At 34.3% G+C, this 16,974-nt stretch overlaps 1 protein-coding gene and 1 pseudogene across 1 annotated transcript in view; one reads left to right on the forward strand and one right to left on the reverse strand.

Annotated features, from left to right (window-relative positions):
* Nucleotides 1–16,974, forward strand: part of Usp34 (ubiquitin specific peptidase 34) — a 221,303-nt gene that overhangs the window by 139,177 nt on the left and 65,152 nt on the right. The window contains 6 exon segments of the mRNA XM_047522220.1: nt 414–566; nt 1,470–1,574; nt 2,729–2,784; nt 2,885–3,005; nt 16,051–16,234; nt 16,636–16,796. Of these exon segments, the coding sequence (XP_047378176.1) occupies nt 414–566; nt 1,470–1,574; nt 2,729–2,784; nt 2,885–3,005; nt 16,051–16,234; nt 16,636–16,796 (780 nt within the window).
* Nucleotides 9,006–12,356, reverse strand: LOC124963486 (programmed cell death protein 2-like; annotated as a pseudogene).

Here is a 16,974-nt window from a genome sequence, read left to right on the forward strand (position 1 = left end):
TGACATTTGGCCATCCCCTTGTGATCTGGGAAATGTTCTGATTTAAGTATTTTCCAAGTTGTTTCTAGTTTCAAAAATGTTGTATTGTTACTTATTTACAAGGTAAATAACTTGGTTATGAATATCCTGGCCTTAATCCCTTTTTCTGTTTGTTGTCATTATTCTTACTTGGTTTTCTGGTTTTATGGCCATACTTAGGAATTTCTAAGAAAAAAAGTGTATTTTTTTTTTTATTACAGATTACTTGGGGATACTTATATTTTATCATCTGTTAATTATATGCACGCATGTGATCAGAATATTATATTTGAAACACATTATTAAAGAAGAGATCTAGTTATTTCTGCTAACATTAACATTAGTTTTTTAACAAGTAACTCAGACTGTATCTGAAACTTGGCTTTTTTGTTCAGACTGCAGTTCGTCATGAATCTTGCAATGGTTTGTATAAGTTATCTCTGTCAGGCTTAGATGGAGGAGATTCAATCCATCGTTCTTTTCTGCTCTTGGCTGCCTCAACATTGTTGAAATTTCTTCCTGATGCACAAGCACTCAAACCTATCAGGGTAAGATTTTATTGTGTTCAGGGGAGATTTCTATTTCTGTAATTTCCTTTGCCCAAAGTTTATTGTACTATCTGTCTGCGGTTTCTGCATGTGGTTTTTTACCTGGAGGATGGTAGTGATACTGTACTTAAAGTGACAGCATTTTGACACATTGTTTCCATGCTACAACTTGTAAGAGAGTCTGCATTTGAATTTTAGCTCTTTGGGTTCTCTCATGGGTTGTCACATTCTTACTAGGTTCTGATCCTTTTATTGATAAGTTAAATGATAGAAATGTTACAAAAGTAACTTCCTTCTTTATTCATCCACACATTTTTTTTATCCTTAGGGTATTCTGAATTTTTAATTTACTTTTTTGCCTCAGTGTATATTCTAGCCTTGTAAAAGTCTCTACCACCTAATAAACCCAGAGGCCATTAATGTAATATTTTTAGTTATCTCAGAAATGGAATGTGTTGTAGGATGTACATTATTTCCTGTTTTCCAGGTGTAAGTACTTTGAGACTGTTTTTTCTAAAACAGTCATTTAGACATTTCAGGTGCCTAGTTGTTTTGATTTTTTTTTTTTTAACCCTGAGTTACATTCCAGCCCTGAGGAGGTTTTATTTTGAAATAGGATCTCATTAAGCTGCTGAGGCTAGCCTTGAACTTGTAGTCCTTGTCCCTTAGCCTCCCTAGATGCTAGAATTTCAGGCATGTGCCACCATGCCTTGTAGTTTCAGATTTTTCCTGATTATTCTGATTTTACAGAAAGTAGGAGTGTACTCATTTTTTGTTAGATTTTTTTAACAGTTGAATTTGCATTGGGATTTAATTTATTTCATAAATCTGTAGTTTCTTAAATGTATTATAATTTCAAGCTATTTTTAAAATGTTTTCACCAAGTATAATTTTTTTTAATAGATAGATGATTATGAGGAAGAACCAATGTTAAAACCTGGATGTAAAGAGTATTTTTGGTTGTTATGCAAATTAGTTGACAACATACATATAAAGGATGCTAGTCAGGTATGTTCAGAAAATTATATATTAACGTGTCAATAGATATGGATTATGTACAGGAATGTTGATTTTGTTAGTCTTTGTAATCAAGGACAATTTTATTAATTTATATTGTTATAAGTACTTGATACTGTCATAAATTTTTTTTTACTATATTTGAACCTGTTTTGCTCTGATACCTTCTTATGTTTACTTTGATCTTTACTGAAAAATTTTTATCTGGTACCTGTCAGTAGTTTCCTGTCCTTTCTGAGTAAGAATGTGGTTGTAAAACCTCATTTGGGGGGTCAAGAATGTAGGAAGGAAGGACTGTATAGAGGGAAAAGAGGGGTGGGAAGGGTGGGGGGAAGGGAAAAAATAACAGAATGAATCAAACAACATTACCCTATGTAAATTTATGATATCCCATTTGTTTACAATAAAAAAAAAACTCATTTGGAAATGAAAGTGTAGATTTTAGATTTTAAACGTAAACATACAACTTTCTTTAACAGTGCATAGGTTTGGAGTCTTGCATATGTAAAATAACACTGTAATTAAAATTGATGTTATTTTAAGGTAACAAAAACTGTCAATTTTGGCTTATTCACTAATTTTCTTTTACTAGATTAAAATGACATTTCCATTCAAACAAGTAATTTTCAAAAGCAAATTTGCCATATCTACTCATTCTTGCAGAAATTATTTTCCTTCTTAAAGATCTAGCTTTTTTAATATACTCTTGAATTAAATTCTATTTGTTGAAGTTTCTTTTGATTTTGTTCCTCAGTTATAATGAAAACTAAAGCCTTTTAAAAGTAACTATAGGATTTAGTTTATTAAAGACAAGTGTAAAGGTTGTGTTAAAAACAAACCTACGAACAACATGTCAGGAAAGTTGTTAATAAAACAGCTGTCTGTAGTATCATATCAGTAGGGTTACTGTGACTATCATAATTAATGCCATACATTCATTTGATTCTTTTTTGTAAGACTCTTGATGCTACAGTGAAAACTAAACTAAACTAAGAGAGGTATACTGTGTTTATAATTTAATTAATAAATTTGGGAGAACCAAACTGTTTACTATAAGGAAGTGATTTTTGTTTTGTTTTAGTATTGTATATATTACTAAACATAGAAATCTGAATCTGAATTTTGTTTTCTCTTTTTGTATTAAGACAACACTGCTCGACTTAGATGCTTTGGCAAGACATTTGGCTGACTGTATTCGAAGGTAAGATTTTTTGTGACATTGACAGTTACATTATTGAGAATAGATGAAAGGTGTAATTAGGCAAACTATCTTGATTTGCTTATGTTCTTGTTTTTTGTAGTAGGGAGATCCTTGATCATCAAGATGGTAATATAGAAGATGATGGGCTTACAGGACTTCTAAGGCTTGCAACAAGTGTTATTAAACACAAACCACCCTTTAAATTTTCAAGGGAAGGACAGGTGTGTATTAAAATATTCAAATGTCTGTTTAAAATCTGGTCAACACTTGGTTGTTGATCATATGTGGATATGTTAAATGTTTTTAAACATCCAAGCATGAAGAATTTAATTGTTAGCAGGAAAAATGAACTTTAAATAAGTTGAACCCTGGAAATGTAAAACTTAGGTTTGTTTTTAGAATGTAAAAGCTAATTTAAATTCCTATTACTATATATTAAAAGACGGTCTTGTACTTGAGATCTTCTGCCCTTTGTCAAATTTTAAAAAAATCCTGGGGATATAATGTAGCTCAGTGGTAGAGTGCCTTTGGTTTAATGCCAGTATGACCAAAAAAGTCTCTAATGAGTTGGTTTCTGTAATACTAAATATTTTGAATTAATAGTTTAAATTGTGAGTGTCTTATGTAACACAGAGGTATTAATAAGTAGTGATTTATACACTGCCCCACTGTGCCTAGCTATGTCTTTAAAGTTGTTCACCTTGCTGTTGGCACTTCCTCATTTCCTGCATGGAGGGAATTAGTTGGAGAGTTGTTATCTTGATGTTTCTGATTGTGTTAAAAACAGTAACCAACAGAATTCCATATCCTCATGGGCACAGACTAAGGATTCTTGTGTTAAATTTAAGGTGACAGTCTTAATCTGTTTTAAATCTGTGCTACTTTCCAAAATCCACTAAATTCTTCTACCCATTTTTTCCTCTGGTACTAAGTTTTTTCCCAATAACTTTTTATTGACACAATGTTTTTAAATATTTATGAAATACACCATGGTGTTTTGATTCATGTATGCATTGGGAGTACTTAATTTAGGATAATTAGCATATCCATTTTTATCCAATTTTATCTTTCCTTTATGGTGAATACATTTAAATTCAAGTGCATTGTTGTTAATGATATTCACCCTGCTATTCCATAGAACACCAGAAGTTATTCCTCAAACCAAACAATAACTTTGTTTTTATTCATCAACCTTTCCCCTACCATACCCGTTTTACATCTTGAAGAGTTTCCCTTATATTTTCTTCTAGTTTTAGTTTCAGGTCTTAAAGTTAAGTCATTAATTCATTCTGAGTTGATTTTGGTAACTTGTGAAACTTAAGGGTTTAGTTTTGTTCTTCTAGGGTGGATATCTAACCCAGCACCGTCTATTGAAGACTGTCCTTTATATAATGGATGTTCTTAAATTTAGCACTGTTGTTGAAAATCAGTTGACTATATATTGATTGTATTGATGTTACTTGTGGGCTCCTGCTTTGCTCTTTATTGCTGAAGTTTTTTGGGGGGATGGGGGTTGGCGTGGAGCTCTGCCACTGAGCTACATCCCAGCTTGCTAAAGAATTTTTATGTAAAGGAAATGATTCCTTTGAAATATGAGTTTGCAAGTTCTTTTTGTTTGTCTTTTCATTTTGCACTTTTTGTTTTACTTATTTTCTAGGCAGAATTTCTTTTATTTGGTTCAAGTTACTGATCTTTTTATAGATACTAGGTTTTGTACTGTACTTTAAATATTCGTAGTACCTTGTCATGCTGTCATAATTTCATTTTTACATTTGTTTTTCTATAAAAAAATTATTTAGGTGAAAGGAAAGAAATGAGATAACTCAAGTCGATATCCAGGTACCCTATTAATTGGTTAATTTATTTTTATCCACTGATTAGAAATAACTCCTTCATATTCTGAACTGCCATATGCATTTTATTTATTCACTCATCACCATCATATCTTAATCATGTAAATTTAGAGTTGTAAATAACTTGTAGTGGTGGTCCATCTTCATTATTACTCCTTTTCAGAATTTTCCTAGTTATTATTTTTCTAAATGAACTTTATGATATTTGGTTCTTTCACAAATATTAAAATTGTTAATTTTTTTATTGGGGTTGTATTGATGTAGTATTGATATCCTTATGTTACTGATTTGCCTGTATAATAATAGTACTTGTCATATTTACACAAGATCAATCTTCGTGTTTTTTTTAAAGTTTTTCTTCATGTGGAATACGCATTTAAAGTATTTTAATGTTTATTCCTATGAATTCTTAATAAGTAAAACTGTTCTTGAATCATCAGAATCAGTATCATAAGGCTATCAATACTATATCAATACAGCCCCAATAAGAAAAAGTAACATTACATGCCATAAATGGAATCTTTTCTTTGATTGTTTTCTAACTTGATGTTTATTTGTAAAATGGGTTCTTATGTATTAGTGTATTTTTTAATTAAAAAAATATTTTTAGTTGTTGATGGATGCATTGTCTATTTATTCTTTTATGTGGTGCTGAGAATTGAACCCAGTGCCTCACATGTGCTAGGCAAGCACTCTGCCACTGAACCACAATCCCAGCCCTATTTTTTACTTTTTTGGCTGTCCTGGGGAAAGTCACAGGCTGTTTTAAATTTATTTATTGTTTGTGTTTATTTCTTCACTTATCTTTAGTTTTAAGTGTTGTTTTTGGTCTTTGATTTGTTTTTGGTTTATCATCTGTTAGTAATTCTTTCATTTCCTGTTTTTCCTTAATTCTGCTTTCTTTCACTTATCTACTTTTTGTAGTACCTCCAAACAACATTTAATAATAACTGCTTTTAAAATTCCTTATAAGAAGGTTTTGGTGTTTATATCATTGAATCTGTAAATAATTTTCTTCTGATTTTGTGGTTTGGGAAGATTTTAGAATTAGCTTTTATATAGGAGAGATATATGATCTTAATTAATTAAAAACGTTTACTCATGCTTTAGGTGGATAATTAATCTGCTGGTGGAGAACTTGGAGGGCAAGTACGTTGTTAGTAGGGGTTCAGGACAGAGTGGGAGAAAGACTAACCAAGAATGAGTCCTAAATTTTAAGCCTCAGAAACTAAGGGAATAATAATGGAATTACTAAGAAAAGGAAAATCAGGATAGAACCATAATGGAAAGAAAAGAGCAGTCACAGGAGTTTTATTTTGGACGTGTTCAATTTTAAATGTCAATTCGATATCCAAGTGGAGATATTTAAAGCAGTTTGTTTTATTGTTATAGGGCAGGTGCCTATCATGAAACTGAGACAGCATGAAGGCTCAAACCCCCATTCTTGAGACCAGGTCAGAAAGATTTCAGACACGTGGCTCAGAATAACAGGCATGCATTTATTATACGGGAAAAGGGGACACTTAAGGGAAAGAGTGGATTCTCTCAGAGAGGACAGGGAGTGCATGCCTCTCCTGCCCTCCAGTTTTATTGGGGTTATATAGCAGTTTTAACGCAGTTTCCAGAGAATCTCACCCAGTTCCATCTCCTGATTTTTAACTGACAGCAGGGTTCCCACCGCCTTGACAACTCTAGGTTGCTTTGGCCTATGCTAACTGGCTCTAATTGGAACCTGTTCTTAAATAATTTTATGGTTAGGGGGAATTATTCTTACATCCCTGAGCTCTGAGATCTGGTTTGTGTAAGGGTACCAAAAGTCTCCCCATTTAGGGTAACTGGTGTTCTTATTGGCATCTCAAGTCTGCTGTTCTTCAGGTAAGGGATGTAACATAGCCTGTGAACTTAAGCCAGGCAGGGCTGCAGGTAAATTCTTTTTAGAAAAGAGAGCAGGTGGGAGTCAGCACAGTGGGCCCAGTTTGTAGAATTATATTAACCTTGTGTTCCTACCACTCATGTCTGTCTGTCCCCTATCACTAACTAATATTAAGGAAAATCTTTCTACCTTATATCTGTCAAAGGACAAAATTACATCAATTTAGACATCATTATTGACTTTATGTTTTATTAAAGAATGGACTAACACTTCATATAATAGAAGTGTTCCAGTAGTTAGAAATAGCGAGGTGCTGCAAGGAATCAAACGCATGCCTGGAAGTAGCTCAGCCCAACAAACTTTACTTCTGCAGAATACATGTTACCAAACAAAGTCTGGCAGGCAAGCACGCTTGGGCAGGCAGCCCACCCATTTTTATTCCTAATGTAGCACTGTCTCTTGTTCTGATAAGAGGAGCTCAGGGTTACAACCTAAGCAATTGGCAAATTTTAAAATTGAGGTGGGCAAAGGGAAGAGCTATAGTTGAAATGTCTATGATTGGATACAGGTTGGGGAGCTCAAAATGGCTATGATTGGATCTTACATCCCAATTAAGGCTAAACACTATATTCTGAAAATGGACTTACTGGAATTTCTGTTTCTCACATAGTGAGCAGAACAGAGGAGATTGGTTTTAAAATACAGGAAAAGGCTGAAGAAAGAAGCAAACAAACAGAAAAACAAAACAATACAAAACAACCCAATACCAAAGATGAGTCAGTTCAACCTTACTTTCTTCTAAGGTTGAAACAGGGAAACAGAATAATAGAAAAATAACTGATTAGTTGGCATCAGGTCACACTTATGTAAGAATTAAGGCAGGTAGAACTGTATTATCATGCCAATTAAAACTGGGCCTATTTGGGAAATTTTACTATTATCTCTCTGGTTCTGATTTCTTGGAAAGCCAAATACACAAGTTAACTTTCAGCTTGTTGAAGTAAACCATTAATACAGGTGATGCCATTTTTATTTTTAGCCCAGTCTGTTGAGGCATGATGCAGGATTTTTATCCAAAACAATGACGTGTAGTTCTTATTTAACATTTAAAATGCCTGTTTTACTTTAATGATTTTATTTTATTAGTTAAGAACTTTTTTTTAATTTAAGAATTTTAAAGCATTTCTTTTAGAAATTACTTTTTAGTACAGGAATTCATAAACTTTTCATTTGGAGAGTCGTACAATAAATATCTTAGGCTTTATAAGCTGCATGACAATCTGTTACCGTCATCATTATTATTACTACTTCTTCCTCCTCTTTCAACCTCTTCCTCCTTTCTTCCTGTTTTCCCTCCCTTTATCTTTCTACCTCCCTCTTATTCCATTCTTTTTTCTTTCTTCTTTCAAAATATAAACTCCATTCTTAACGTCTAATATTGCATGTAGCATCTAAAAAATACATTGAACAAATGGATAATCGAAATGTAGATCTGATTTTTTTCCTTTGCTTTTTTGTAATTAAGCACATATCCCATTATACTTATTTATTTATTTTGGCGATGCTAGAGATTGAACCAGGGCCCCACACATTCTAACCCAGTACTTCATCTTATGTAATTACCCCCCCACCCATTTTTATTGTAGAAAGAAATGATAAGATAATTTCATTTAGTCCCACCAGCCATAGGTAACAGGTTCACACTTAGTATGCATCTTTTCCAGACTATATGCACATGTACTTGAATAAATATTTTTATAAAAATATGAAAAGTATCGTCTACAATGGTAGCTTAGTGTTGATTTAGAGCTCTATCTTGTTTGGTGTCCATATAGGGGTGCATCCTTAAGACCATTATTGCCTTCCAAAGTATATATATCAAAATTTATTTAATTTCCTGTCATTGGACACTTTTGTTTTACTAATATTTAGACATTGTAAATAATGCCTCAAGCAGCATCTTTGTACCTCTCACTTGATATAATTCTTTTTCTTTTCTTTTTGTTTTGTTTTGTTTTTTGTTTGGACCTGGGAGGTTGATCCCAGGGGTGCTTTTTCTCTGAACTGCATTCTTTTGAGACGCGGTCTTATTGAGTTACCCAGGGTCTTACTAAGTTGCTGAGGATGGCCTCAAATTTGGGATCCTCCTGCCTTAGCCTTCAAATTTCTGGAGTTACAGTCATGTACCATCACACCCAAGTGGATAAAGTTCTGAAAATGTAATTGCAAGGAAGAAGAGATTAGCATTTGGTTTTTTTGTTTGTTTGTTTGTTTTTAGTTATAGACACAATACCTTGTTTTATTTATTTTTGTGTGGTGCTGAGGATTGAACCCAGTGCTAGCCCCAACCTTTATTTTTTTTTTTTTAAGGTTTTAAGATGTTTTTAAGTTATATGAGCTACTTCCTGCTTCCATACAAATTCTTTTTATAGACAGTGCCCATGGTGTAGCTTTTTAGCACAGGTGAGGACAGTTGGGATATTCCTCCTGCATGGTCAGTAGACCTCTAGGTAGTTAAAGAGTTGAGGTATGACCTGAAATTCTGATATTCTCTTGGCATCAGAAAGGCAATCTGGAATAATCTTTACTTGAGGGATATTTTTGGCAGAAATTCATATGGTGGCAATCCCTTTACCATATCTGAGAATCTGTTCTGGTTCTAGGGCCATTTTAAACATCTGGATCTCCCCCCCCCCCCTAAGCTGGGAATTGAACTGAGGACTCTTTACCACTGAGCTACATCCCTAGACTTTTTTTTTTTTCCTTCTTTTTCTTTTATTTTTTTTTTTTCATTTTTTTTCTTTTATTTATTTATTTATTTATTTATTTTTTTATTATTGTACACAAATGGGATACATGTTGTTTCTCTATTTGTACATGGCATAAAGGCATACCATTTGTGTAATCATAAATTTACATAGGGTAATGTTTGATTCATTCTGTTATTTTTTTCCCTTCTCCCCACCCCTCCCATCCCCATCCCTAGACTTTTTAAAAAATGATTGAGATAGGGTCTCATTAAGGTCCTGGGGACCTTGCTAAGCTGCTAAAGCTGCCCTTGAGTCACTGGCATTACAGGTGTGTACCACCATGTCTGGCTCACTTCTGGAAATTTTTATTCATGCTTTGCCATGGAATCTAGTTTTGTTCCACAAGTACCTCAACCTTGTTCCCAATAATCGCTTAGTCATCTTCCTTTTTTACAACCTCAAGGATACTTTTGTTTTTGGTTTTTCTTTCTTTTTGTACTGGACATTGAAAAATTGAAATCAGGGGCACTTTACCACTGAGCCACATTCTCAGTCCTTTTTTGTTTTGAGACAGTGTCTCACTTTCAGGCCTAAGTTGCTAAGGTTGACCTCAAACTTGAAATCCTCCTTTCTTGACCTGCCACTTCCTGGGCTTACAGGTGTGCACCATCATGCCTGGCTCAGGCATACTCTTCATTGTCTGTTTCTGTTACATTTTCACATTCTAGAGAAAGGAAGTTGTGGTCTAGAATCATGGTTCAAATGATCTGATTGTGTGTAAGCCTGCCATTGTCCCAATCTAGTCAAGCCTCTGATGCTGCTTTTTGCAGTAATGTGCCTTGTGACATCTTGACCTTGTTTTGAGTCTAAACAGCCACAAACCCCACAGAGGTGAGCAGCAGGGTTGGAGATACAGATTCTCCTCTTTCTACTGGTGAATCCTCAGAGGGTAGCACATGAGTAAAACTCATTTTTCCTGGGTATTTGCTTTCTAAACACTGGCAGAACACATTGCAGTCTATGGAAGCAGAAGACAACAATAGACCATGATGGAAGATGTAGGTGCATATACTTGGAGCAGGAAGGCCAACTGCCTGCCACAGAGTTCAGATGACAGGTGTAAGGCTCTGGCAGATCAGTTGCTCCTAGCCATAGCCATAGCTCACCCACCTTGCTGGGGAATAGCTCACTATGTGACTGCCACCCTGGGACCTCCTGGGCAAAACCAGCCTTACCTTCCAAGCCAGAGCTGCAGCCAAGGGGAGTGTGGGCTACATTGGACTGTTACATTCTGAGTATCTGGATGGCTGAAGTTAGACAATTGACTTAAGTTGTGATTCTTAAGAACTGGCAAATTATACATTTGAGAAACATGCCTAATATAATATTAGAATGTACCTTTAAAGATAATAGCCACTCTTGTTATTGGTTCTTCAGGTGGAAAATAAGAGGTATTAAAGAGAGATAAGGGGGCTGGGGAGATAGCTCAGCTGGTAGAGTGCTTGCCTTGCAAGCACAAGGCCCTGAGTTCAATCCCCAGTACCGCAAAAAAAAAAAAAAAAAAAGAGAGAGAAGGGAATTAGAAGACCAGATTGCACTGATGATTAGGAAAGGCTTTGAAGAAGACATAACTTTTGTAATGGATAGATTTCCTTAGGTAAGAAGGGAAGGGAAATATTTAAGTCAGTAAAGAATATGAGTAAAAATTAAATCATAGGAAAGCACAGGGTATATTCTGGAATGTGAGTGGTTCAATTTGGCCTGATTTTAAGGAAGTATAGGTGGTAACTTTGTGAAACTGGATAGCCATCTATTATGGGAATAAGAATTTATTTTTATATGTAATATAAAACAGAAGTGTCACTCTTTGTTTAGGTGGCTATTATCTCATAAACAGGGTAGCATAAACAACAAATTTATTTTTCACAGTTCTAGCAGTAACAAATACAAGACTAAGGTGCTGAGGCACTGGCAGATTATTGGTGAATCTCTACTTCTTGTTTTATAGATGGTGCCTTCTCTCTGTGTTCTCCTGTGATAGAAGAGTGAAAGGTCTTCCTAGTACCTTTTTTATTCATGAGGGAAGAGCCCTTATGACCTAGTAATTTCCCAAAGGCCCCTCTACCTAACACCACCATCACATTGGCAACAAATTTTTCACATAAGTAGTTTTAGGGGACAAAAAACATTCAGACCATACCAGTTACTTTTTCTTTTCCTTGTTTTTTTTTTTTTTTTTTTTTTTTTTTGTAAATTTGGTACCAGGGATTGAACTCAGGGGCACTTGACCACTGAGCCATATCCCCAACCCTATTTTGTATTTTATTTAGAGACAGAGTCTCACTGAGTTGCATAGCACCTCGATATTGCTGAGGCTGACTTTGAACTTAGGATCTTCCTGCCTCAGCCTCCCAAGCCACTGGAATTACAGGTGTGCCCCACCATACCCGGCACCAACTACTTATGTAATTTTAAAAAGGAGATTTGATGTTTCTGATGAAATAATGTCTGGAATGTGCTTTAGCAAAATATATCTGTTAATTAATCTTAAGAAGTCCTGTTGTGGGATGGAATTAAAAAGTTTCTGCACAGCAAAGGAAACATTTAGGAATGTGAAGAGAGAACCCATAGAATGAGAGAAGATTTTTGCTAACTACTTTTCTGACAAAGAATTTGTACCTAGAATATATATAGTGTTCAAAAAACTTTACAACAAAAAAAATCAAACAACCATATTATTAAGTGGGCAAATGATCTAAACAGACACTTCGCAAAAGAAGAAATACAGATGGCCAACAAATACATGAAAAAGTGTTCAACATTATTCGCATTTAGGGAAATGCAAATCAAAACTACTCTGAGATTTCACCTCACACCAGTCAGAATGGCAGTCATCAAGAACACAAATAATAATAAATGCTGGAAGAGAATGTGTAGAAAAAGTAACACTTTTACACTGTTAGTGGGACAGTAAATTAGTACACCGGTTACAGAAATTGGTATGGAAACTCCTCAAAAGACTATAAGCACAATACCACCGTATGACCCAACTATATATACCACTTCTCAGTATTTACCCTGAAGAACTAACGTCATCTTAACTACAGTGATACATGCATACCCATGCAGCACAATTCACAATAGCCAAACTACTATGGAACCAGCTTAGGTGTCCATCAGTGGATGAATGGATAAAGAAAATGTGTTATATATAGACAATGGAATTTTATTCAGCCATAAACAAAACTGAAAACATGACATTTGCAGGAAAGTGGATGGAACTAGAAACCATTATGTTAAGCAAAATATGTCAGGCTCAGGTTAAGGGGCACGCTCATATGCAGACAATAGAGAGGAAAAAGGAAAATAAAGGTGGGGGCAGATCTCACGGAAATTAAAGGGAAATCAGTAAAGGAGAGACAGGGACTAAGGGGTGGGAGGCAGGAAGTTCTGGGGAGTGATACTGGCCAAATTATATTGTTACATTGTTTGCATGAATGAATATGTAACAAAATCCCATCAATATGTATAACTATAACATACCAATTAAAAATTTTAGAAAAATATATATTTGGTGAGATGAAAAGGCCCAGCTGAGTGTATTGATCAAATTTTATTATTCATACATTCCTCAAAGAATGTTGAGTAACATAAATGTCTTCCTACTGATTAAAGGGGGCCTGCCACATGCTAAACAAATGCTGTATTATTCCCATCCTTGCTAGGGTCTGCTTTTCCCTTTTTCCTTTTGGGTATCTTCTCTCTTCCTTTTTTACAGGGGCTTCTTAAATCTTGGGCTCTTGTCTTGCAGATCTCTGTGGTTTGTCTTTCACTGTGTCTTTATCTCCTTTAGCACCTTGATTAGTCACCCTCTTTGGAATGGTGGAATAGATACTAGATGCAGGGATGTAGCAGCATGAGATTTTTGTTGGTCCAGAGGTTCTCACCTCTTTGGCTACATTTTTTCTTAATTCTTCCACAGCATTTTCCATTTGACTCCTCCACCGAGTAGTGTTGTAATATCTTGAACATCTTTTTATTCATCTATCATTACTTCTCTGCAACAGAAACATAAATAAAAATATTTCTTGTGACCATAGGGTGTTGTCTTAAATTTCTTGTATTTTATCATGAAATTACATTTATTTATAGGATGTGGTAATGAAAGCAACATAAATATACTTTTTAAGTTTTGCCAAATCATTGTGAAATATTTTTAAATGAAGTTTCATCGAAAATATATGCATTAATGTAAAGGAGGGCGTATTGGTATACTGGGGTGAATAATTTCTGTTCAGCTAAAGTGACAGTATTTGTTCATTCTCTTCTTTGTTTTTATAGATATGAATTCTGAGAAATCTTGTTTACATAATATTTATAGTGGGTATAGAATTCTGTTTTGACAATGTTTGTTCCCCTTTTTTTGGCAGGGGGTGGTGCAGTGCTGGGAACTAAACACAAAGCTTCCTCTATGCTAGGCAAGCATTCTACCACTGAGCTATAACCCCATCCCTGACAGTGTTTTTTAATGCTTGCTTTTTTTTTTTTTTTTCTGATTTATATGTCAAAATCACACTAAGACTTATCACCAAAAATTATTTTTAATATTCTCTCAGACAATAGTTTGAGTAGGTTCTTGCTGAGAAGCATACTAAAATAGATTTACCATGATTTATCAAATGGGTATGTTTATGTAAATATTATTTTTTTCACCTAGAGACACCTGCTTTCCTGATGAACTCAGAATAACAAAATAAAAAATACTGTTCATTTTAGTGTGTTCACTAACCCAATATTTCTGGTGAAATGTTTTTATCATGGTCTTTTTTAAAAAAATTATTTTAGTTGTAGATGGACGCAATACCTTTATATTATATATTTATTTTTATGTGGTGCTGAGGAGTGAATCAGTGCCTCACATGTGCTAGGCAGGTCCTCTACCACTGAGCTACAACCCCAGCCCTTATCACAGGCTTTTAAATTTCTCCCCTGCCTCAAGAAAAAAAAAAAAAAAAAAAAAAAAAAAGGAACTACTGGTATTTAGCTCATGTAGGTCCTGTATCTATGCGTGAGCAGAAATAGTTCATTGTTAGGACTGTGGAATGAGACAGACATTATTTCCCTATATATGTGTATGATTACATTACCAGTGTGACTCTGCACCATGTACAGCCAGAGGAATGAGAAGATGTGCTCCATTTATGTACAGTGGGTCAAAATGCATTCTACTGTCATGTATAACTAATTAGAACAAATTTTTAAAAATAATTCATTGTTAAGTTACTTACTAGACAATTGAGACTTTGTGTTTGAATCTTTGACTTTATTTTCCAAATGAAGTAAATGTGTTCATTTGTGATAGTCATTTTATTTCTGAATTTTAATATAAATATGATGAAATCTTACCTGTGGGTGAACAACATGAAATAAACCCCTATACACTTTCTCTATTTCTTAGCCAAACCTGCTTTTCTTTGCAGTCAAACTATGAATTATAGTCTTTGTCTCACAGAACTCAGAATAGAGTTGTACTCAATGGCTAATATTTATTGTAGTAAACTAATGCAAAGACAAAGTAAAATCAGAAGGAAGATGTATGGTGCATAGTCTAGAGAAAACTAGATGCAGACTCCCAGGAGTCTTCTTAGTGGAAATGCACAGACATACTTCCCCAAGCAATGAGTGTGTCAAAGTATGTGTACCAGGGAAGCTTTTTGAGCCTTAGGTGTCCAGGGTTTTGTTATGGTGTAGATGATATGGACACATAGTACCTGCAAAACTGAATGATCATTGAAATTCCAGATTCCCAAAAAGGAAAACAGCATTAATTATATATAGTTAGGCACAATGAGCTTCCTTTATCACTTAAGAAAGTTTTATATCATTGAAGGAACCTGTTTATAAGCCAAGTTACCAGACTATAGCCAAAGACTAGCCTTACTAAGGGCTAAGGTAGGAATATGTCAGTCTTACTTTATTACCTTTATCTGCACTGTACCTTGGGAGGGTACTCCAGAGCAGAAATTAATGTGCCTTAGTAATATTTGGAGAGTTTGAGGGAAATAACTAGGTAAAATAGCAAAGGAAAAATACCAGTTTAGAAAGGAAAAGTGGAAAGATAACCCAGCTTCTCTTTCTGAAGCAGATTAAATTTAGGAAAAAGCACACCTAAAATGGAAGGTGTGGAATTGGATTTCCTTAAAACAATTTAAGTCATATGGCAAATGTTGTTATTTCATTTTGAACTTCACTGTTATAGAGGTTATGACTGTAGCACCTGCCCACTGTATGACTATTGGCAAGGTTCTTAACCTTTGTTGATTTTTTATTTTGGGAGTGACTGAACACTTAAGTGCTCAGTGTGATTAAGTTGATCCTTTTGCTATTGTTGCTGTTATTAGTAGTGTGAAATAAGATGAAAGTTAAATTATATGTATCTCTAGGACTGGTTGTAAAGCAAGGTAGGAAGTAATGAGCTCTTAACAAAAATTTCTGATCACTTAATGGAGCGGAAAAGAATAACATTGTACATAGTTGATCTGTAAGAAGGAGCTATTAGATATTAAGATGAATGGAATAGTAAAGGAGTTCAGTGTGTTCCATTTTCTGTAAAAGAAGTGAATACTGGGAAGACTTTCAGATAATGTTATATGGCGCTGATAAGTTTTAGGGTAATTTTTTAGTAAATTGTAGATAGTCCTATAATTCTGTTCATTCTGTTATTCTTTAAATTTAGAATGTAATTAATACCTAAGTTTAGGTAACTTATCTGACTTTTCTGTTTTTCTAGGAGTTTTTAAGAGATATCTTCAATCTCCTGTTTTTGTTGCCCAGTCTAAAAGATCGACAACAGCCAAAGTGCAAGTCACATTCTTCAAGAGCTGCTGCTTATGATTTGTTAGTAGAGATGGTAAAGGGATCTGTTGAGAACTACAGGCTAATACACAATTGGGTCATGGCACAACACATGCAGTGTAAGCATTCTTCTTTACCTTTCATCTTTATCAGTTTTGAATGCAGAAATGAGATTTTGGAAGGCATCTTTTAAAGAATTCAGTTCATACACTTTAACAATATAAACCATTATTGATAGGATAATAAAGTTAAAAAGTAAGCATTGGTTTGAAAACAAGTGTGAAAAGTTTTGTTATAAATATTTCAAATACTTTGACTTTTTGGTAAAATCAGTTTTTGACAATCAAGTTTGAGTTTTTAAGAGAATGAGTTTTAGAATGTATGCTAACATAGTTTGCAAAGTTCTGTATTTCATATAAGCTAGATAAGTGGTAGAAGTCATGACTGTTAATAAAAGGAATATCTGTTGAGTTTAATAGTTTGTTTTGGGGGCATCTTTTCTTCCCTCTTTCTTCAGCAGCCCATGCACCTTATAAGTGGGACTACTGGCCTCATGAGGATGTCCGTGCAGAATGTAGATTTGTTGGCCTGACTAACCTTGGAGCAACTTGCTACTTAGCTTCCACTATTCAGCAACTCTACATGATACCTGAAGCAAGACAGGCTGTCTTCACTGCCAAGGTAGATTTTTTTCTGACTTTAAAAGACCAAGTTTTAAAATTTTATTTATAAATCTTCTTTAATTTGATGTATTGAGATATTTTTTGAGGACTTATGTGTAAAAAAATGAGCGAAAATTTGTTTATATAAGTAGTTAATGTGTATATTTTCATTATTTTTACACTAGAGTAAATGACTC

Source organism: Sciurus carolinensis, chromosome 13 (assembly GCF_902686445.1).
Source record: "Sciurus carolinensis chromosome 13, mSciCar1.2, whole genome shotgun sequence".
Lineage (NCBI taxonomy): Eukaryota > Metazoa > Chordata > Mammalia > Rodentia > Sciuridae > Sciurus > Sciurus carolinensis.